Source organism: Nipponia nippon, unplaced genomic scaffold (genome assembly GCF_047370975.1).
Source record: "Nipponia nippon isolate SJK-2023a ecotype South Korea unplaced genomic scaffold, ASM4737097v1 scaffold_1, whole genome shotgun sequence".
NCBI lineage: Eukaryota > Metazoa > Chordata > Aves > Pelecaniformes > Threskiornithidae > Nipponia > Nipponia nippon.
This window is the reverse complement of record NW_028262290.1, coordinates 37,342,660-37,367,391: the sequence shown is the minus strand read 5'-3', so window position 1 is coordinate 37,367,391 and position 24,732 is coordinate 37,342,660. Positions and strand designations below refer to the sequence as shown.

Below are 24,732 nucleotides of genomic sequence, written 5' to 3'. Positions count from 1 at the left end.
TCTATACAATCTTATTTTGGAGGACTTGCTTTAGAAAATGTCTGCCTGTTTGATCCGACCTTGGAGTTCCCAGATATGAATGCATATTCTAACCAGATCATTGTTCCATGTCTGGGTGAGATCAAAAATGCACCAACCTTCCTGATACACCAGTTTCCAATGAGAAGAGACTTGGATGTATGGGTCAGAGAAGAGCTACTCGCTGCTCTGAAAAGGTGCTTGTTCTGAATGGTTATTCAGATTGTTTTGGGTAAATTTGAGCAGGTAGCAGTGGTTAGGTTGTTTAACGTAAATTACAGTGGATAAGTGACTGTGTAGGCTAAGAGCACTACAGATGTGAACACTTCATAGGGCGAAGCTAGTAGTAGTTTGAAGAGATGGGTGTTTCCAGCTGTTTTCTTCAAAGTTGAAAAAGGCTTTTCCTTTATAAATGCTCCTTTACTTTTGGTAAATACAAGATTACTTTAGGTGCAATATCTAACTAATTTTTTGTTTTGTTTTAATTTTCTAAAGGAGTTGATGACCAAGCTGATAACAGAGACACCTGACCAGCCAATCCCATTTCTAATTGATCATCTTCAGTCCAAACAGGGGAACCGCAGTCAGCTTCAGAGAACGTTGTCTGGCTCTGCTGCCCTTTGGGCAGAGAGTGAAACATCAGGTATGTTCTATATGCTGGGAAGGACTAGTCTCTGGTATAATCCCATACGTTTGTCCATGATTTCCTGGATGCACATGTACCTACTGAACAGGTACTACTCTGGTTTTGAGCATGCACAATAAATCCTGTTTGTTCAGTAGATACTGAATTTCATATATATTGTTGGCTGTCAGCTCAGCCTATGTACGTATCGTGTGAGTATGGGTTGGAGTTACAGGGTGGAAACAACCCCAGTCTTAATGAGAAAGAAGGTGTATATAAAGGTCCTTGGATTCCCCTGCTGTCCTCTTTGTTTTCCTTGTCTCTTTGCTTTGTTTTACTTTTCCCTCCCATGGTGTGTTTGTGCCTGAGATTAGCCTCTGTTGAGGTATTTTCTTTAATAATACACATTTTTAACAATCCATCATTCCAACACTTAATGAGAAGATGCTATTACTACTTTATGAACTCCAGTGTGAATAATTTATGACTGTAGATCTTCAGAAGCATAAAAAAAATTTCTGAAATAATATCTGCTCTGATTCTAAAGTAGAAATTTTAGCTTTGATATTCTGGTACAAGCTACTATTTGAATGTTGGTTTTGTTTTTAAAAATTGACTGGTGATCTGTTTCAGACTGTATTAGATTTCAAGTAGCTGCTAATAGTCAAAATGTTAATTGCCTGACAAATCAACTTTTTATTTATATCAAATGTAAAGTTTTAAGCGTAGGCAGTCAAACTGCCAAACCAAGGAGGTTAAGGACTTTTTCATAATAAAAAGTAAGATGTTATGTTTTTAATGAAAATCATATTAATGAATTTCTAAATTTTCATGCTTAGGAAATGGAAGACATGAAATTTAGCATAAATCAGAAACAGGAGAACAAAAAGAGCTGACTTTGGTTTGGAATGATAGGTCTTGTTTTTTTCTGGATTAATCGTTTATTAAATCTTTGAAAAATGACCCTACAAATGTTATAATTGCCTGACTCGATTCTTTTAACAGAGAATAAAGGAACAAGGAGAGATTTTAGAAGTTATGATAAACCTTGGCAGGTAAATGCAAAAAAGCCTAAAAAGTCAAAGAGTGACCTTGCCGTGTCCAACATTTCTCCACCGTCACCGGAGTCCAAGTCATGTAAGAAAGCTTCACTACATTATTAATTCTTGCATACTTCAAAACCCATAGGATGTTTTTCTGTTGAATTAGGATTAAAATGGAAAGCAAACTATGAGCAGTTGAAATGGCTGCATATATATGTTAGAAGAGTTTGAGTCTTGCTTTACTTTCACTTGAATTATGAGACTTTAATAATACCGTCAGTTGTCGTGTATAGATAGAATAGAATTATGGATAGATAGATAAAAACCAGAAGAATATCTGGGTGTCATGCACAATTTTATGTTCAGATAACAATTATGGTTTGATGTTTTAGTTTGCATTGCCATTTTGCATGTGTAAAATCTGTTCTGTTGATATTTGTCCTAATAGATTTTTTTTCAATGGGTCAGGCAATGCAAAATTATGAATATGCTGTTCAAGATATGGAGGCAGTGTCAGCAGAACAGGTGTACTGCTCTGAGAGTTGCTGAAGGAATCTAAATGTACACTGAAAGAAAAGGCAGAATAGAAAGAGAGTGACTGAAGAGAATATTGTCAATGACCTGTAAAATAGAAGTAGTAAAAACAGAGGCAGCAAACCTTAATGAAATGTAGTGCTTCCTATGTACTGGCTATTGAAGAAATTTAGTTCTTGAGCTTGATTTTTAATGGATTTTTTACACAAATAAATACAGGTACAATATACATACATATCCATGTATAGGTACACAAACAGACACAAGTGTATATACAAGGTTTGTTCTCCAAAATAAATTGCAAAATTATGTTTTCTTCAGTTGACTGTTGTAGCTTTTTGAAATTTTTGTAATAGCCATGTCTTTTTAATCACTCAGAGTGTGATTAGGTGGACCAGAGATGAGAACAGAGATATATAGTATGCTGCAATAGAAGGCTTGCTGTCTTTCCTCTAAAAGCAAGATGGGGAAGTCTAGACTTCAGTGGAGTCAGAGAAAAATCTCCCAGTGGCCTCAGTAGTTCAAAATATAGCACAGCAATGGGTAAAGTAAATCATGATAGCTTTGTACAATAGAGATGCTGTGCTTTTGGGTAATTAACAGTCTTGTATGGTTATGAAACCTTTTTGATTGAGAATAAATAACTAACAAGTAAAATATAGCTGTACAGGTAGCTGTGTCCCACAGCACAGCTTTTCTCAGGACTGTATTGTCCTAGCAAGATTTATGGATTATTTTTTCTGGAAATGGAGCATGTGTCTCTGTTGCTTCTTCATGAAGCACATTCCCTGCTTCAAAAAGACTCAAATTTGATCATCAGTTCCACTGTACCTCTCTATAGGCACATGAATTTTTAAGTCAGTCCAAAAGTAGCGTGTGGATTTTAATTGACTTTCGCTAAATAGGGATATTTAGAGAAGTGGTGATAGTCACTCATAATCTGAGTCTAGTCTAACAGTCTTTGCTGGATAACAGCAATTTATGGAGATACACTGTTAGAAACAGTGGCCAAGGGTGTTGTGAGCTATTCCTGTCATCATATTGTGTTCTTCTCCTCCCTCCCAGTGCTTGCACTTCAGACTCTGTGATATGCATCAAGTAGCTTCCATGCCATCTCCTAAAGATCTCAAGTTCTCAGTCTTTATCCCAGGTAGGGGTGTGACATCCTGTCACTCCCTTCATTTGTGGGCCTACTACAAGCTTCATGCTTGTTGGTCCTTAGGTTGTCCCAGGAGAGGGACAAAGAGGAGGATGGGCACTCTAAACTACCAGGTCACTTGTCAAGCAAGGAAATAATTTATACATCCATAATAAGACTGGACTCAAGGATCTGTCCTTGTGGACTGAAGGGCATCTAATAATGCTTGCTCTCAAGCTACCCTAGTCCATAAGTCTAGCAGCAGAGTTTGTGGGAGTGCAGCTTTACCCACAACAGAGGAAGATAGAATTAGGGTGTGCTTAAGGCCATTGGACATACATAAATACATGGCACTATATGGGGTTCATTCTGAGCATGCTGAGGGAGGAGACTAATATCATTGCAAAGCCATTCTATCATCACTGAAAGGTCATGATGATTGTGGGAGGTTCCTGATGACTAGAAAAAGGCAAACATCACATCTATTTTGAGGAAGGGCAATAAGGAGACTTTGGGAACTACAAGCTGATCAGCCTAACCTCACTCTCTGGGAAGGTTATTGAGCAAATTTTCCTGGAAAGTGTTCCCAGCCACGGGAAGGAGGAAAATGTGATTGGGGACAGCAAGCATGGATTTATGAGATCAGACATGCCTGATCAGATCAACCTCATTGCTCCCTTAGATGAAATAACTGGTCCTGTAATCAAAGAAAGAGCAGTGGATGTTTAATAACTTGACTTTAGCAAAACCTTTGTCAGTCTCCCATAGTATCCTTATAACTCAATTGATGAGATATGGATCAGACAAGTGGACAACAAGATGCGTGGAAAGTTGGCCCAACTGTTGGGTTCAAGGGGGTGTGACTGGCAATACAAAGTCCAGTTGGAAAGCCTATCACTAGTGGCATGCTTAAGGGACTGGTACTGAGACCAATACCATTTAAAAGTCTTTCTTAATGTCCTGGATGATGATGTAGAATCTTCTCTTAGCAGGTTTGCGGGTGAGACCAAATTGTGGGAAGTGGTTGGTATGCTGGGTAGCAGGGCTGCTGTTCAGAGTGACCTCAACAGGACCGAGGAATGGGCTGAGAGAGGAGCTTCATGAAGTTCAACTGGCAAATGTAAAATTCTGCATCTTGGATGGAATAACCCTGAGCAATATTATAAACTGGGATCTGAATGGCTAGAAATTAGCTTTGCAGAAAAAGACCTGGGGTGCTGATGGACAAGAACTTGAATATGAACCAGCTGTGTCTGCGTGCTCTTGCAGCACTGCAGGTGAGCTGCATACTAGGCTGCATTAGCAAGAGTATAGCCAGCAGCGTTTATTTCACACTATTGACATGGCCTCTGGAGTATGTCATGATAGACAGTGGTGTACTGGAGCAAGGCCAGTGGAGGTCCACCAAGATGATGAAAGGACTAGAGCACGTGATGGACAAGGAAAAGCTGAAGGAAATCAGTTTGCTCATCCTGAAGAAATGAAAGCTAAGGGGAGATTTCATTGTTACCATCAACTATTACACTGAAGGGTGGTAGAGAAGACATAGCCAGATTCTTATTGAAGGTGCGTAGTGAAAGAACAAGAGGCAACAAAAATAATAGTGACAGGGTGGTCAAACACTGGAACAGGTTGTCCAGAGAGGCTGTAGAATCTCCATCCTGGGAGATACTCAAAACTCAACTGGATAGTCTGAGCAACCTACCCTCATGGGACTAGTTTTGAGCAGCAGGTTGGACTAGAAGACTTTCTTTCAGAGGTCCTTTCCAGCCTAATTATCCTCTGATTCCATGCTTTTCTGTTTACATCCTTTCCTATTTTTTTGTCCATACCACTGTTTTAAACCTTGATTCCTCCTGTTATTTTCATGCCTTACTCACCCCTGCAAACATTTGTCTCTGCAACTTTTTGAAAATACCTTGTGTGTTTGAACTACATTTTTTTAATTGCTATCACAAAGGCTGGTTTCTGCCATGTGCCTTTTTGTCATATCCTGCTTCTCTTATTTTCTGCCAACAACCAAATTAATACTGACATTTTTTTTGCTGGGTTTATGTCAAAATCAGTGGGTACTGTACGCCCCTTCAACCACTCAGATCAGCAGAAAGCAAGCATGTTCAGAAGCCATTTATTACTCTGTCTAGACATGCACAGCATATTGCATTTTTGGGTGTCATTGTACATTTTTTTTCAAAGCCTCTCCAAAGAGGTAGTAAGGACTCATCTGAGAAGCTGAATGTTTTGGCCTGCTGAAACCTAAAGGTTTACTCTCAGATTTGTGTTTAAAACAAACAAACCAACCCCCACACCCAACAACCTAAAAAGCTCCCTAAAACTGCCAGAACTGACCCAAGATTTAATGGAGTCCATCAGCTGTAATATGTTCTGTTGCAGAGCTTTTGTCTTAGAACTATTTTGTTCAAATGATTCTGAACTTGTAAGTTTATTCAGAACTGAGAATTGTAATTTCATAGGAATCTTTGGAAACATCAGGAGAATTGATTTATTTAATTGGGAAATACTTTTTTCCTTCAGCAGAGCTGGTGTTGACTGCAGCGTGCGTGTTATTCCTGCACAGATAGCTCTTCCTTATGCATTCAACTTTTTTACTGGAAAGATTCCTCCAGTCCTTCCTCCTGCCTGTTATGATCTCAGTCACACCTGAAACAAACACACAAACAAGAAACTCTGGTATCTAAGGGATCTGACCACTTGTTTAGTGTATGCAAAAACATAATTAAGCAGAAGCTGCTGCTGTAGTCTGGCAAGGAAGAAGCTTGAAGCTAGGGCTCCTAGAGTGTGTGTGTTTGTGCATATATGAATATATTTAATGAAATGTTTAGATGATCAGATTCTGTATTTGAAGAACAAATTTGGAAGTTTCTAAATAGTTCGTGAAACAGACTTCTTGCTTCCCAGCTAGCTACTTTTAGGCAAAGTAGTGTGATCTCTTCACCACCTCCGTAGTAAATCAGATCACAGATCATCTTTTCACTCTGCTTCAGTTCACCATTCTCACCATATCCCGTTTACAATTACAACGTTGTGTACTTCTAATTGCCCTTGGTGAGACTAGGACTGTAGGCCATCGTTCTCTTAGCCTTTCAATATCCAGGTACTGTGTAAACCAGTTTGGCTGTATTATCAAAGAACTGTAATCTGAATGCTATTGCGAGATTTAAATACATGAGTAATTTTATGCTCAGTAATAACACATATTTTTGTTCTTTGAGATGTAAGATGGTCATACAATGTATTAATGAAATGTAGGATTTAATGAGCAATTGGTCTGATTCTGTCTGCAAATCATGTCTTGAAAAGACACGTATATGTAGATGAAAACAGTACTGATCTTGTACCGTCATCCAGTAGAAAATAAAGGTCTGCTGATTTATGACAGAATTCATAACACATCTGTGAATGAATCCGATGTGCATTTGCTGGGGGGCACACCACCAGAAAATCAGAAATACTGGAAAGCATGCCTTTGCAGTCTTCTAAGATGAGATGGGGAAATCTCAGCTCCATAAAGGGAAAACCTAAATATTTCTGTACAGATGCTATGATGTAGATGTAATCAATCTTCTCAATTGTAGCAAATAATTTCAAGAGAAAGTGTTACATAAATCTCTCAAATAACAGAGATGAGGTTGAGGCAGGTAATGTGATGAGGGATTTAAAATTACTGATATGATGATTTTGAGGAATGAGGGAGTATAATACAGAAAGGGGAAGTTCAGAATATTATGAAAGGATTTTACTAAGTGTGTAGTGACATATGCATGGAAATGTTATATGATGGACTTCGTACATGCAGAAGATAATGTATTTCAAAAGATCTCAGGGAAGCGTCATATGGTCTTTATACAATTCTGCAGGCTTCACTCAAAGTCATCCATTTGAAAATGACCAGTGCTTGTTGATCCTATAGTTGGGAAGATACAAGTTTATGTTTTAAAAACATTCGTAATCAAGCAGAAAATGAACCCTGAAAGGAGAGACACATGCTACATGATGTAATGAAGTAGATTTTAATTTTAGTATCCATTGATTAGTGGGAAGAGTAGGTAAGTAAGAACTATGTCTTCTCTGGAAGTAATAAACATTTCAGTCAGTTCTAGTTCTGCTTAACTTCCCCCTCAATTTTGGTTCAATAGAACGAGCCAAACTATTGTTGAAACAAATTCTATTGAAACTCAGAACTGGTCCATGACAGCATATATCTTTTGATACATTTTCACTGAAGTACAAAATGGTTCACTGAAACACAGACTGTAGTACACCAGCATGCAGAGCAGATTTCCACCATGTTTTTGACTGGTTTCCCAACATCCATCTAGTGAGATGCAGTCCAAGCTTCCTGTGTTTGTGGGACATTTCGCTGAAACTAGGCACCAGACCGTTGTCTCTTGAGCAAGTTTCCCTGCTTTCCAAGGATAGAGTCTTGATACTCTCATTTGCCTGATGCAGGTTGATCCATATACTTGGCAGCTGCTGATCCTGAAAACTCCACAGCTGTTGAGTAGAACTTGTTTCAGTCAGCTTCTGTCCCAGGACAAATGTTATTTCAAAATCGTATGCTTTCTCAAAAATGCTGTTCTTTGGTATTTTGAAAAATGTGGTTTGTTTCAAATTGACGTGATATCAAATTCCAGCTTGTTGAAATTTTCTGCAACCTGGAAGCTATAAGGTTTGGTCCTCTTTGTACACGGTTTTACTATATTAAATTATTGTCTGTTTGTATTTTGGTGGTACTGTGAGATTTTTGTAGTGTGGTAAGTTCAGTATAAACATGGAAAGAAAAGTCTGTCAAACTGCTAGTAGGCTAGAGTGAGTGATGCTGTAGAATATAGTGTTGGTACACTGAAGGGAGAAGATGGGATGGCTGAAAAAACAGGCAGTAAAGGAGCATGTAATCTCAACATAAAACAAAGGTGAGCAAAAATAGAGAGACCTCATTATAGAATTTCTTCTCTAGTTTACTAAATATTTATATTCACAGTTAGTAAAAGTTCAGAAAAAATACTAGATGGAACATTTTGTTTCCTGTAAATAAGAAAAAGGAGGAGAAATACTGAAGTTGTGCTATTTAATTTAATTACACTAGGGTCTAGGAATGGAGGCAATTTTTGGTCACACAAAAATTTAGATAACTTTTAATGAACATAGTGGTTCCTAAACCAGGGAATTATAAATTAAATGATTGGCATTTAAAAGTATCAACAAAAATTATAAGCTGTCCATCTGAGTAGAGGCTAGTCGTAGCCTAATATCTTAAGGCCTGTATCTTTTCACTAGGAACCACCGTAACTCTTTATTTCCATTGTCTTCAGAAGGAAATACATGACTTGTCTTTTTTGAACATAAAGCAGAACCGGACTCTGACACTCCAACTTGCCCCTCTTTTCCCTTCTCCTTATTGAGGCTCCCTGTGTCTCTTTCCTCCTACTCTTATCTCTGTAGGTCCTTTTTAATGTCTCCTTTGTCTTCTGTCTTTGAGAATGTCTGTAGTTGCAGTCTAATGTATTAACTTCCCTAATACTTACCCAGGTTCCTGAGTGGGTGTTACAGATCAGAACGTACTCTGGGTTGTCAGACTCTGTATAGATGTCCAGTTTGAAGATGGCTTGGTTTATGTCTACGGGAGATGGAATCAAGTCCTTTGTGACAGAAGGACTTAAACATAACGTTGTCCCATTTCTTTATCTAGAAAAGATGGCTATTGACTTAACTTCAACTTTCCCTTGTGAAGTTGATCCAAAATGGAGCAGATTCTATATTCACACAGAGGGCAGTCACCAGTAAGGCAAATTTCCATAGCAACAGTTATTTAACACATTTTGTAATAGCTACCAGAACTCAAAGCCTGAGCATAATTTCCCCATACCATCATAAAAGTACTCTGAAATTCCAAATGATCATAAGATAGCACTTTTTTTGCACGATCTGTAGGAGTCTGCAAGTTTCCTTCTTAGCATGTAATGAAAATGAAGTTTGTAAGCATAAATTAGTTGACAGCTGTCAAAATAGTAAATAAAAACTTCAAAGCTGGCCAGGATATATTGGACATTATAGGCTTTGTTTCTGAAGTTCTTTTTAAATGAGTAGTTAGCAACCATTGATAAATGCAACTGGTCCTTTCAGTTGGGAACGTGGACTAGGCATCATCATCTCCACACCAGCACGTGCAGTTCTCAGCTTGGTAATGCAGTGTTTGGAGACAACCCAACCATTGCATTTGGTGGCAAAGGCAGCAGATAGCTTAGTTCAGAACACTGGCAAAAAGAACACGTTAAACTGCAGTTCCAAAGACAGCATCGTTTTTGTTTTCATTTCTACAAATTGTTCAAAATGTTCACATTGGTCAATGCAGTTCTGTTCATTGTGGGTCCTACATATCTCAGAAACTCCTTCTCTTTTTCCCTGCCATTGTAGGTAAAGTTAGCTCAGCAGTTGAGAAACTGTTATTTTAAAATTAAATTAAAGATTTTGGTAATAGATAATGAGTAGGAGACTGTAAACTCAGGACTGTGCTTCCCAAAGATCAAGTTTGTTTAAGTACCAGAATAAAGACTATAGGCTGTACAGCATGAACAATAGGGACATATTTTGTTTCATTGTTTTTATGAACTGTGTTATCTACACTTTATGATTTTTTAAAACAAATGTATATACATGTTGTTTTAAAAGCTTTATCTAAAATATTTCTTTTTTCTTTTTGATAAAATGACTAGCAAAGCCAAAAGTAACAGTTACTCATTTTCATGTTGACATTTTTCCTTATTGGCCCCTAGGACACACAATTCTATTTTGATGTAAATGAAGTACTTTCATATGCAATATTTTTATTACATTTTTCTGTTATTGTATTATTTTTATTATTTTTAATTAATTATTCCTGTTTACCAATTAATTCAGTCACAAGAATCATCCCAAGTATGCATTTGTTCATAGATGTTTTCATTTTTACTTCACATTGACCAAAGAAAATATTTCCAGCTGTTAAAATAGGAGGATAGTTAAATAATTTCCACTCAAGGTACTTGAGCTTGTAAACTCACTGTGCAGCTTTTTTTCTACTGTAGGAGTCTGAACTACCAAATCTAAACTTCATCTATATATCTGTGTATATTTAGTGCCAAGGTCAATAGAGCATCCTAAATGGGATTGGAGGACAAAACCGGAGAACCATGATTTTGATGAACTAAATCATATTCTTCAAGAGAGCAAAAAACTTGGAAAAGCCCTTGAGAATCTGTCTCGCAGTAAGTTGATTGATTTTAGTTTTTTAATGTAACCATGCAGCCTGAATTGTAATTTGGAAATATATATCAAGAAGGTGGTCTTCTATTCAATGAAGACCAAATTCATTGACATCAGCAGTTACATTCCTGTTGATGAGGTATACAGAATGTCTGCAATGATTTAGCAGCTCTCCTGCTGACTGAAACTCCTACCCCTGCACCTCCTTTTTTGTTACATTAGTTTTCTGCCAGTTTAGTGAACTGAATTAGCTTGTAAAGAAATCAACACAAGAGGCTGGTTTAAGGGAAATTGTGGGAACATGCGGCAGTGAGGCTGCTCCTTTGGGTGGTAGCAGTTAGAATGGATTAACCTTTGTGAAACCTTAACCTCATTGATGGAGATCAGACCTGTCATTGAAAAATGATTGGGTATTTTGTATCCTTGACCCCAATTAATTCCTTCCAGTTTTCAAAAGCGATTCAAATACATATTTTAAAGCATCTCAAATAAATACTCAAAAACATATTAGCCAGTTATTTTGTGAGAAAACCCAAGTATTATCCCTTATAAGACATGGTCAAACAGCAGCAGTGTTTAAAAATAGCATGCTCATGTGAGGAGTAGCTCTGAGAATTACTGGATATATGATGAGGAATAGTTGTTGGTTTTTTTTTTTCTTTCCTGTAGAAGAGAATTCTGAAGTACGTTGGTGGGAGCAAACGCTACTAACTGTTATCAAAGTATGAAAAATACTCTCTGCCATAGTATATGAAAACTAAGTATGGCATGGTCTGGGACACATTTGAATGAAAAATATTTTCTTTTTCCTCTCATTAAATTTTATCCATGGCAATTCTTGATTCGCTGGAGAAATTGCAGATAGTGAGGTCAGAAACAGAGCTGAATGAAGAATGGAAGATCTGTTTTGTGGAGAATTTTGAGGTTCAACATTTTTCCAGATTGTGTCAAATACCCAAAACTAGTTTGCCCAAATTCCCTCTCTCCCAAATGTTTTAGGTTGATCACAACAATTATATTTTGAGCAATTTTCATATTTATATTAATTATAGTAGTATAGTTACAGGGCTCTTTTCAAATACTATTCTAGTTAATGGGTCTGTCTGCTTCTAAGGAGCTAAAGCACCTCCAGTGAGGGTCTCTGATTTGCAGCCCCACCATTGTCTGACTGTGTTACTGTGATGGGTGCGAGTGCCATTTTCAAGCCTTTCTCCTGTAGAGAATTGTAACCAGGCTTAACACAGATACAGAAACAGTTTTTTTTTCAATTTCAGAAAGGGTTATTTATTCACTGTCTGGAGATTCAAACCAATCAGATATGAGTTCAATCCTAAAGGACTAAATCCACTCTTCAATCCTTACATCTTTGTATCTCCTGAATATTGTGTAGGTTCCACTAAGCTCTGGCTTCCTTATGCCTAAAATACAGTTTGCAGCATGCTGTACCTCTCTTTGTGGCAGAGTTTTCTAATTGGAATGCAAAACACTGCAGCTCTTCTGGGTCCTACACTTGGACTGGAGGTGAACGTACCTGGTTGGCCTGTACCCTGTTGTATTGGAGTCAGGTTTTCATGGAGTTATTTCACAAATGAAACATTCTTCACTATTTCTTGCAAGTACTTGATGTTTTCTGGTGATCTACCAAGATAGTATGGAATTCTAATCCTGTCCCCAAGAGTGCTTTAAATCATTTGCAGGCTGATACTAAGTTCACTTTCATGAATGTGCTCTCTATTTCTTCATCCAGATCATTAACGGAAATATTGTCAGACCTCTTCATGATTCCATTTCAGATCTGACAACTAGCCCTTGAAAGCTACTCAGTAAGTGCATGTTTTCCCACCAGATGTTCATCTACCTTGCAGTGATTTCACCTAGAATGTAATTCTCTAATTTGTTCACTGGAGTATCATCTAGGACAGTAAACGAAGTCATATTATAGCTGAAGTATTTTACATCTACTTCCTACTCTTATCCACTAGGCAAGTTTCCCAGTTAAGAAAGCAATTAGACTGATTTATTCTTGATAAATTCATGTCAGCTGGTTCTTATCACCTTTCCTATTCATTAGATGTTGATAAATTTTTTATTTAACAATTTTGTCACATATTCTTGCTGCTGTCAGATTTAGGCTTGCTGGTTAGTAATTCCCCACATCTTCCCTTTTCCTTTTCCAAAGAAAGATATGGTATTTGCCCTTTTCTGTCCTCTCCATTCCTGAAAGACAGTTGCTAATGAATTAGAGGTTTCTTCAGCTAGTTAAGTGCTCTAGAGTGAATTTCACAAGATTCTGCTAACTTGCATGTATCTAAGTCATCAGAATATCTTTCAGCTTTCCATCATCTGGCTTGCAGTTTTTCCTCTTAAAGTCACTAGTGTTAAGCATCTGGCCACAATTAATTTTTTCGTAAAGACTGAAGCAGTGAAAGTATTGAACACTGGGATTTCTTTGCATCATCTGTTATTTGCTTTCCTTCGCTTTGATGTAATAGTTCTGTATTTTACTTTGTCCTCCTTTCCTAGTGTATTTATAGTATCTTTTCTTGTGGCTTTTTTTGTTCTTTGATAGTTGTTACTCATTTTGCACTTTAGCCTTTTTGGTTGTATCATTTAAACACTTGCATCAGATTAATCCTAATCTGTATGTCCTTGTTTCCAGTTTTTTGTACTCCTGATTTTCAGATCATTTCAGGAAATAAATCTATTGTGTGCTGTGATTTCTTATGTGTTAGGATGATATAAAAATTCAAGATGAAAAATGTGAAAAGTTTGGAATAAAAGAAAAAGTATAATTTTGAAAATAAATGTGGTTTTACTCTTCTCCCAAAGGTAGAATACAGATTGCATATAGAAAATATCTTACAGGGTTTCAATGAATAGACATATCCAGAACTTTAAAAGTATAAGACACGTGAAACTCATTCACTCATTTCATGCTGTACCCAAACAAGCATCCCATGTGGTGAATTTTACAAGAGTCATGACAAGGTCCTGTAGCTACCTTCTCCAGTATTGATGCTTCTTTTGGGCAGGCTAGTCAGTGCTTTTGATTCTACAAGCATGTCCGTAAAGTCTATGAATCTAATGCTACATTTGATACTAATCTTGTTTCGAAGCAGTATGGGACAGGCACCGGGCTCAGCAAGTAGTTGAGTACACAAATGATCGCCATGTACTGTCAATGGCTTTTTACAGCGCCCTCTCATTTCTTTCCTTAGTGTTTTAACAAGGAAGAGTGCCACATAAAACCAGATGTTTGAAGTTAAATGAATTTTCCATCAAGTCCTGGAATTCATTACCATTTTTAAAGATAAGCTTTGCATCTCATAGTGAGTTTCCAGGACTTCATTGCCTGCTATGCAGCTGACACAGCCTGTGAATTAAACTCTATTTTCTACTGCTTCATTCACTATGCAGTCTAGATATCTGCTTTGAGACAAACCTGTGCACTTCACACAAAATTAAAACTGCCTGAAAGCTGTGGAATGTGAGGCTCAGGTGCTTAGATGTCTGGTCTCTCCTATGTTCAGTCCTCTGAGTGATTAAAACTGAACTTCCTTATATTGGGAGCCCTCCTCCCAAGCCCCATCATGAAAATATGTGAATATTTCTGTGCTGCAGTAGGTCTGAGAAACCAAAAGTGACTTCACACTCAGTGTTAAATGTATCTTATGAGTTTTGAGAGACTGGAGTATTGCCATAATTATGGTCTAAGTGCATTGGAGCTTGGTGATTTAGGTGTACCATTTTCCAGAGGCCTACTCATGTGGGAAACCTGGGTTTCGTTCGCTTTTCCAATAAGCTGTGTGTCATAGAAGTAGATTTGGAACTATCAAGTCAACTATTTAGGGGAGATTTTGATTTATGAAGCAACATAGAGGAATATACTGCATTTCCCTTGTGCATGTTTCATTTTCTTCAGTTGCAAGGTCTCTCATCTTTATTGCCATAATCCTTCTTCCCCAGCTCATCAAAAGTAAGAAAAGTTCCATGCTGTTTCAAATGTATGCTTTTGTATTTCCCCTTCTGGCCTGTTTGCCTTTCAAAGAGAGTTAAAATCTCCTGTATAGCTAAGTATCTTGCTCATGAATATACCTCTCTTCACGCCCCCATCTACTGAGGATGGAAAAATAGATAATGAGAGATGGAAAACAGCAAGTTATGAGTGTTTTGAGTGGGAAAAATGAGGACTAAATCAGCAAGAGCTTGCTGCAAAGTAGATATGAAGTCTTTCTGCTTTGTGAACAACTTTACATCTTTTATATGAACAGTTAAGGATTATAGTGCATATGTAAACGTGTGTGTATTGGATGTTTCAGTTTACACATGGTAACATCATTTGATGACACTTAATGTGTTCTACTGTGAGATAGGTACTTTTTCATAGTTACATATAGCCTTTCAACAGAGATGACCGACATTTTGTTAGTAACGTTTGAATCCTTGTTAAGGCCAGGTGTATGCTACAAATCAGAGGGGAAGAAACAGATCTATCATGCTCTGAATTCAGTAGACATTCTAAGATCAGAAAATGGTAGTAATTTAACTTTTTTAATTTAAAGTAAATTAACCAAAGCTATTTGGGAACCAATGCAAGTCAGTTAGTTGGAGGGAATCCCAGAAATAATGGTATCTAGCTGTAACTAATAGGAAAAAAGTACTCTTTTGTTTCTTAATTTGGAAGGGGAATAATCAATAAGTAAATATCAGTAAATAAGAAAGCCATCTGCAATCTAGTAGGAAATATTGCTGGAAACTGTAAAGAATCACAGAATCACAGAATGGTTGAGGTTGGAAGGGACCTCTGGAGGTCATCTGGTCCAACCCCCCCACTCAAGCACGGCCACCTAGAGTTAGTTGTCCAGGACCCTGTCCATGGCTCTTGAATTATCTCCAAGAATGAAAGATCTCTGAGTCCCTCCAGAGTATCTCAAATGGTTATTTCTCATAATGTTAGAATAGTTGGTGTTGTTCATGCATAGCTTAAGAAAGGCAAGCATGATCTTACCCCTTTAAGAAAAAGATAAAATAGTGAAACGTAAAAGCCTATGTTCTGTTTATCTTTTACGGGGAAGAAGATAAGCAACAAGAGTAAAACTCTCATAACAATAAGGGTAGAACTAGTTCAAAAAAAGATCGGAATATATTAACAAACCACTAAAATCATGTCCTCGGTTTTATGGATGAACCTGTGAGTATGTGGGATGTGAGAAGTTTAATATATACATCATGAACTACTTCAATGCATTTAGCAGTCTGTGCAACACATTAGAATGGGGTTTCATTTAGAAGCATCTACACTATAGGAAACTGTTAATGATTTACATTCCAGTTATGGAAGATGTACTTGAATGGAATGCCACTAACATTTATCAGAGACCTCTGAATTTTCCCATTGAAACCAAGCATTTCTGATGATGATGATGATATAACTGCAAATGCATACCTGCATGACATGTAACTAGACTTTTATCAATTACCTCATTAGGGGCATTGTTTTAAGATGTAATACTTCAGTGTTTTTTTTCAGTCATACACAGTTGTTGATCTGAAATGGACTTTAGTCTGTAAAAATGACTTATCCATGATCAGTTGAGCATCAAGCCATAAATGTGTTTTGCTAATTGAACCACAAAACTAGTCATCAGTATTCTGTAGAGGATTTTCCCTTTCTTCTGTTCAGGCTGAACTTTAAAATCGTGTTATTCTTGTGTGAGATCAATGTTTGTGATTTATTTTGAGATCGACATTTTTAGATAAGCTCAATCAAACCTTTAAGGAAGATAATTTTATCTCAGTACTGCAGCTGTTATCCGATACTGCCTTTGCTCATAAAATCCATTTGCTTTTAGTGTGATGCATGAGTAATAATACAAAATAATGGTATTTTCCGAGATTGAAACAGGAAGAATGTGAACGTAATTATTGCTATTCAATTATAAAGTGGGGCTTATATGGCTGGGAGATCACTGTTACTTCAGTTATAAGTATCTTTTTCCTACAGATGTTAAATTTTTAATTACCTTTGTGGAGGTATTTGCCATTCTGATCTAGCCTACTCTTAAGTTCCAGTACTAGAGTCTCTTTTTGAGTTACAATGTCCTTTTCTGGAACAGTACTTGGCTTGCTAAAAGTTTCCGTAATGCTATTGCAGAACTGGGGTTTGTGCGACTGTCATCTCAGATATGGTACTTTCTAGTTCTTAGAAGAAGGGGGTTGGTATTCAGGGGGTAGTAGAAAGGTGAGCTATGAACCTGTCCTTGGCTACTGGTCGTTGTGGGCTACCCGCTTTAATCAACCTACTGCAGTGTACACCTTTCCCTAAAATCAAGAGTTCTGAAAGATTCTGCAGTGTTGATTATTCTCTTCTGAGATGACCTTGGCCTAGGAGAGTTTCTGGGACATAATATTTGGTGGTTACTTTGCATTTTGTTTCTCTCTGTTTGTCTAATTCATTACTCACCAAACCTAATCCTGAAACTTTTATTCTCCATTGGAGCCACTCAGAAATTTGGATAGAGAAATGCTGCAAGTGTGAAGCACAGATTCTTTTTCTGGGGATTAATTATTTTTATTTTTTTAAAGGCACCATGGGGAGGAGAGATTAAATCCGTGTTTTCTAGACAGTGACTATACTGATGTATAATGTACTGATATGTTAATGTGTGGTGCCTCGAAGATTACACTGTTTCCCTTGTTCTTATACGGCTAGATATTGGGAGGAATATTATCCTAATTCAAGATGCATACCACTGCAGAAACTTGATACACAGTTGTTTAATGATATAAGGATGTATGCCCCTCATTGGCAAGAACTCTGAGGTTTCAATTCAGTATGCCTTCACAGAAAATCTCTGAGTTACTACTGGAGGAAATATGTCTAATTTTGAAAGTTGTAAAATGACTCAATGAAGTAAAGGAAATAATATAAGAATGTCTGTTATGACAGTCAATGACAAATCTATTATAAAGTTCCTCTACAGAAATGACTGAGCTGGTTTGGTTCTTATGTACGTATTTTCTGGAGGAGGTGCTTTGTTTGGTGCAATCGGAGCAACCATTTTATGTCCTTTATAATCCAAGGATGGTGTGAAATAAATAATTTCAATTTACCTTGTGTTGAATACATGGTGCCGACAGGCATAGGGGCTAGAATTTACTATGCTGCCAGCTGCAGTATAGCATGAGGTTTTGCCATGGGAAATGCAAGTACATCTGAGATGGCCTGTCCCACCAGTGAGGGAACATATGCTTCCCCTGATTTACAGTGGATAGGAGAATGCATTGGGACAGTTAATTGCTGGGCAGTTGATACATGATAGGGTATTCCTGTGTTCATGCTCAAAGCTGCAGTATTAATAATGGTAGAATAATAATGCTGTTTCTGTCCTGGAGTTTGTTACAGAACCTGTGATGCGCTATGAGGTTGACAGTCCAGCCATCCACAAGTTCCCTGGCCTAGACCGATCCTGAGAATGAATTTTGTCAAGTTAGTCAGAGTTGCATTGGGGTTGTCTTAGTATTTCTAAACTCTGTATGTCAAAACCTGTACGTCAAGTCCGGAAGGCTTTGTTTGGCAAGTAGGAAAACTGGCTATGGGGAGCTCTGTGGCCATCTTCTGGATGTTTAGGAAAATGCATAAGCTATTTGCTCCTCTTGAGCGGAATAATGGTAGTTTGGCATACATCAAAGTAAAGTAGTAACATTTTATTTTCTTGTGACTAGGTACACATTAGACTTGTCAGATGTATATTGTGCACTTAGAAAAATGTAAGTCTCAAAAAAATCTCAACTAATTTCTATTTTGTGTTATTTCTTCCTATAATTATTTAAGGACCACAAATAAAAGCAGAAATGGTAGATGTCTCTGACGTTTCGTTCTTATCAGAACATCTGTTCTATAATTTCAGGTGTGTATAGCATATGAAGATATTGCAAGTCTGTAAGCTACTGTAAAGCTCATCAGGAATAATGCAGCAGGCAAGGATTTTATGAGTTGCCATTTCAAAAAAACCTGAACTCATATGGTGCCTACTGTTTTGAAAATTAATTTTATGCTGTTGAATTGAGAGCAGCATCAAAGTCTAAAAATCACTCTTCAAATAGGAATAATACCAGTGAGTGGAGAGGCATTAGGTACTGGATTAATTGTATTTGTTGCAGGAGAGCAGCAACAAATAAAACTCTTCTGCTAAGAACTGCATATGAAAGAGCTAGGCATTTTTAAGACTCATGGAGTTGTTATTAACAATGTTCATTTTTCTTTTGAAAGAAAGTTCATTTCCTGGTAAGCTAGAAATTAAGCAGAATGTCCTAAGCAGGAAGTCTTTACTGTGGAAGATACTCATTCTAGACTCAAAAAGGATTTTATTTCGTTAAAACATGGTGCAGATGATACATTTTGGGAGGTGGCTTTTTCATGAAAGAAGATGCTATAATGCTGTAATCATCATCATCATCTTTCTTTCTCCATTCTTACCATTGTGCTGCTGCAGATTGCTGAAGGGATAGAATATTGGGAATGGAAATCTAAGATAACTGTGTAAAGAATGGTTTTGTATATGTATAGGCAATTTAATAATCCATGCTAATTTTAAAAAAAGGCATGACAAACAACTGATTTAATATTTTAGGTATAAAAAAGCCATAAGGTACGTGGCAGATGCAGTGAGATACGATTTTGGGCAATCTGCTTAATATAGGCATGATAATAGTAATTAAAGTATAATACGTATTAATAAGTTGCTTTGTTATTACGTTGTCTGGTAGTCATGTTTCATTTAATCCTAGTGTGCCAGACCTTTCTTGCAATCAGAGAGTACCTTGTTCTTTCAGTTATCTTCAAAAACCAAGCTATTAACAGGATGAAAGTGTTCCAGTTGAGAGAGTCTGTGCTAGGATGAACAGCCCCACTCCAGATTTGTTGCTGATCAGAGACGGCAGTAGTTGTGGCTGTGGAGCATTTCTGAAGGACTGTGAAAGCACGGTCAGACCAATTACTTTATTGTTCCAGCACCCGTACAGCACAGAGGGTCATTACACTCAAAAGTACAAACAAGTGCCCTGAATCTGTCTGTGTAATTCACCGGACAGCTGAGTGGGCTGGGTACTTGTGATGCCTGATCAAAATTCAGCACCTCTAATTACTTGTAAAAGGAAGGATTTTTAAAGACATAAAATTGGCAGTTAGATACCTAACTAATTCCCACTGTAAACCTTGTCTGTGAGCCTTAGCTAATGGTGGCAAGCAAACTTCTCACCCTGTTCGTTGGAACACTGCACTTTCTCATTGCAAAAAGTAAGAATGGTAGGACTATTGTACAGTTGTCAATCATAGTATGATATAAAACTATAGCAAATGTTGTTCTGTGAGAAACAGCTGCTGTGAGAGAAAGGCTAAAGCCATACTCCTTTATTTCTGAAGGATTTGCCTTTGGCATCAGAAGACCTTCCCTAACAAAGGGAGGAGAACTTTTTCAACAGTCCCCTTCTTATCCGCTGCTGAGTGACTTGATGAAGCAGCCCTAAAACTTCCATTTTCTATGGTCACAATCATGCAGAGTCAGGCTTTAAATGCTTTAAGCTGAGGGAAGTCAGAAACAGTTGTTCCTAGTAACTTACATTCTAACAAAGCCATTGGATTCAAGCTTGAACAAACTAGGCGTGTCAGTTTTTCTGGTATTAGAGCTTTTTGGTGATTAGGGTTAAGTTGTGATGAAAAAAGGCTACAGTTTGAGGAAATGACTAAATTGTTAGGTATAAAGTTTTTAGTGTATGGACGTTTTGGCTACACTTATGGATGTTTTGCCTAAACCTTGAAACATAGTTGTTTCAGTCTAAAGTAGTTTCATGGAACGGGCTGTCCCTTTGTTTCTAGTACTCTGATTTTTACAATGATGATTTTCCTATTTAGAATATATACAAAATAAAATCTATTTTTTCCTCTTTTACATTGTATGAAATCCACAGAGAAAAAAAATGAAAATAACTATACAAGGTACAGAGAGCACAACCAATTATTTGTTGTCAAATATACAAAAAATTGGAAAGAGGGTTTTCTTTTTGAAAAATGTTGATCTCTGGATATGACCAGTTACATGAACTGGAGACAGCAACCATTGTTACCATTACTTTGTAGAAATTCAAGTTTTTTAAATTTTCCATGTATTAGTTGAAAATAAAGTAACTGACAGTAACCTATTTGACTATCAGAAAGGCAGGAGTGTGCTAAGGGTTAAGAGAATAACAGAAATCCTAAATACTCCTGTATGATAATTATGGCTATCTCCAGTTGCATTCTCAGGATTCTGGATTAAGATGTTTTGGGTTTTTTTAATGTTATAGTAATATATGCAATGGGTTTAATTTTTTGAGAAACTACTTTGTGAAAACTGGAGTCCATATCATTCCACCTGAGATCTGCACCCAAAAAATCACCTCACTGTTGTGATTTTCTGTCTGCTGTACACAGGGTGCAAGTCCCTCCTCCTCTTAACTTCAGCCGTGATATTTTGTCAGTTTGGAAACTGCAAAAGAAAACTGGTGAGAGTGGCCACACACTAAGTGTGTGGTGCAGTGGTGTCTTGGAAAAAAATGAGAAGCTTTTTTACACCCACCTTTTTATGAGTTAATTTATTGTGATCTCTGCTAATGGAGTTGTATTATCAGTAACTAATGGAGTTTTGTTAATGTTAGTGGAGCTGTGAGGCCATAATATAAAGCTTTGCATGACTGACAGTATGGTAAGTCCTGCCTCCAGAAGAATCACCATGCCAAGAGTACTGTAAAAAGCTCCTTAAGAAATGTCTTCCCAAGAATCCTTTTTCTTTTCTCTTGATACCACATCAGAGAGAGACAGAGAGAGGTAAAAAGAGTTTGCAGGTTTAATTCTGTGATTGCAAAGATAAAAGCTTTCTAAACTTTTAAAACTTTATTTTGGCAAGATGTCCTCAGAAACTGCTCTCTCTCTCTACATGCTTATCTAAGAAATACGGTTAGTTTTGGTGTCTTGCTCCTGGTTGCAATTTAGGAAAGAAGAAATTTGAGGCATTCTTGTCAATTCTCTAAATTCAGAGTAAATTCTGGGAACCAATGGGACTTATACAAAAAAGCATTTTACTAAAAGCGCTCTTTTAGATTATGGATATTATTCAACTTTATGTGGTTATATGTGAATTAATCAGAGAAGTTAGTAGAGCTTTTTCTGTGAGGCATATAGTTGTATGTACAGTTTTTCCTATTTGCTATTTGGTACTTTCAGTACTGATCTTTGATTAGCAACATAGGCAGTTGAATAGTAAAAGCATTTGGCATTTTTTGGAAAGGAGTCTTGGAAATGGCAAGCTTACCTTTTGTAGTTGCTTTTGCTATACTTGAAAATAAATATTTTTAACAAGTAAGTCAGCACAGGGAAGAATTGCTCTTGTGTCCGCTCTCAGGTTTCAAAGGCCCATTTGCAGAGCATCTGTGAAAGCAGAAGAAAAGGGGACCAACCTCCAATCTGAGGAAATAAACCTGTATCAAAACAAAATGAACCATCTTAACATTATGGGAAATTGCTGAGAAAAGGTAGTTTGTCTGTTTAGAGAAAGCATTTGCGGTTGTAAAATGGATTGACCTTGGTTATGCAAAATACATCCAATGTGATGGAGAGCTGGTTGATGGAAATCAAGTTTTCAAAGTTGAGATAAAGAGAACCTTGAATTATGTTTTTACTACCTCCCAGAGTGCAGTTACCTTCTCTCTAGTAAATGCCCATTGGGGATTGAAGAAATTCATAACCCATGAAAGTCCTGTTGAATGATTCAGGTTGGTGCAACCTGCTGATTATACTGCATGGACGTTAGTGTAATGGCTGGGCTAAATAAAAGTCTGAACAAAATGGCTTAATTGCTGTGAGGGATAGAAGGGTTAGGCAAAATGGATCTTTTTCAATACAATCTACTTTACAACTGTTGAATGACTGAAAATATTCTGGTAACTCCTGGCATATTTCTTATGTGTTGATCAGGTCTTAAAATTATAATTGCAGTTCTCCTAGCACTTCACTGTTTTTAAAACAAAAATCGATATAAGGAAGTCATCTAAACTGAGAATTAGCCATATAGAGTTAATGATTAAAAGCATAGTAAAAACCCAAAGAATTCAGGTAGTTATGGTATAGCAAATAGTAAGAAATAAAAATGCCATGGAAATAAGCTTATACTGCTGCAATCTTTAGTGTGATTTTAGAAAGAATAGCTCTCCACTCAGCTGATACTACATATTTTGCAATATCATCTCTTACATTCCTTGGAAGAAGTTTTCTTGACAAAATGATATGAATTAGAAAACAACTTTCAAGTGTGTGTTCTTCCTGTGCATGGGTGCTTCACTTTATTTTCACCACCAGGAGATGCTTTTCTTTGGTTTTTGAGTTGAAGTTCTAACCTGGAAATGTTTCTTATCAAACCTCATAGGAACCTGGGAAATGCTTTGCTTTCAATACATCAGAATTTGCAACATGATAGCATTAAATGTATGATGACTTGATCTCTCCATGTGATATGACTGAGGTGTGTAGATGTGTTAAAAATTCTGAGACCAGCTGTGCATATTTAATGTGCAACAGGATAATCATAATTAAAAGAGTTAGATGACATAGTGGAAGCAAGCATAGGGAAGCCTCAGGCAGGCATCAGCAGAAGGGATAAGAGCAAATAAACAAGTTCTTGCTCAGAGGGTTTAGAAAAACTGTTTTGCATTCTATTGTGAAATTTTACTTCGAGATTTTCCTCTCTTTGAATTCCATCTGTTTTCATGGAATCATTTCTACATTGAACCATGGAGAAAGAGAGAAGACTCATGTCCATGTTGCCCTGTAATTGCAGCATGATGTTATGCATGCTGGTCAGGGTGAGATTGGCATAGTAGTGTGTCCATATGTAAATATTACGTTACTGGTTTAATTTTAGAAAGCAGGTAGAAGTATACTTAAGCTCGTTGTCACTTTACTGGCATATCTGCTGTTTCCCTTTCCACAGTTTTTTGAAAACTCGTTTTGATAATATTGCAGCCAAGGAAAGTTAAGAGTATATTGTTTCCAGGCAATTTCACTAATGGAACAAAGTATGATACATTGTATGGTACAGCAGCGTGCAGAGAACAATATGTAAACTTTTTAGATTAAACCTTGCTTTTACTTACTGTAGTAAAAGACATTTATGGAAAGAATGTTTCTAATTTTTTTTTTTTTTAAATCTGTTTTGTTTTCAGGCATTGCTATTTCTGATGAACTTGATAAGGTAAGATTTACTGTATGCTTAATGAACAGTACAAAAAGACAGATGATTGTGATAATTTTAGGCAATGAGAGCTGTGTCTCCCTGTCCTGGCGTACACACTTCAGTTCTGTTGGGTTCAGAGGAAGTTTGGGTATGGAAAGCTGTATGGGTAAGTACAGTATATGTTGATATATTAAGAGCTTGATCCAGGATGGGCTGCCAACTATGGAGAAATAATCTCACTGAGTTTAAGAGACTCTTAATGAAGCCATGGAAATGCTTTTGATCTTGATACCATCTTTGCTTAACATGTCTGCTGGGTTACTTTGTGTACTTTTGGAAACATTTAGCTTTTAAATACCTTTTATTCATGAAGTCATGTATCCTGCATTCTCAGATATGATTTGTGGGAATATTTAGGAATAATTTTTGCTTCCTAGATTTGATCAGGAATGCACAGGGCATAAAGATCCATCTTTACTTCCTTGCTGAATGCAGCAAACAATCGTCTCTTCTGTTTTGGCCCTTTTGATGTATTACATAGTTAACATGGTTTTTAGTTTTAGCTGTAATGAACTCTATGCTGAAAGAGTAATCAAGCTAATTTTTCAAAGTTCCAGAGAAAACAGAACACCTTTCTCTTCCCTAATCTCACCAGTGTACAGCAGTATGCTTCTAGTGCCCAGAATCTTGGGTTGTGTTCTTGGTGTCAGAAACCATTACTGTCAGGGAAATAGGATCAAAAGGTATATAAAACACAGGAATAATGCCTAATATAGGAGACAGGTTTTTAGAATGTCTTTCCTTTCTCCTGGCAAAATGAGGGCACAAACCTTTCTGACACAAGTG

The 24,732-nt window shown here is 37.0% G+C and overlaps 1 protein-coding gene across 3 annotated transcripts in view; it reads left to right on the top strand.

Annotated features, from left to right (window-relative positions):
• The window catches only part of CUNH8orf34 (chromosome unknown C8orf34 homolog), a 173,896-nt gene that overhangs the window by 31,789 nt on the left and 117,375 nt on the right, over nt 1–24,732 (top strand). For all 3 annotated transcript variants that reach the window (XM_087751811.1, XM_087751803.1, XM_087751796.1), the window contains exons 2-5: nt 514–661; nt 1,649–1,780; nt 10,495–10,623; nt 23,876–23,904. In XM_087751811.1, coding sequence (XP_087607937.1) covers nt 514–661; nt 1,649–1,780; nt 10,495–10,623; nt 23,876–23,904 — 438 coding nt within the window. The remainder of the gene's footprint in view (nt 1–513; nt 662–1,648; nt 1,781–10,494; nt 10,624–23,875; nt 23,905–24,732) is intronic.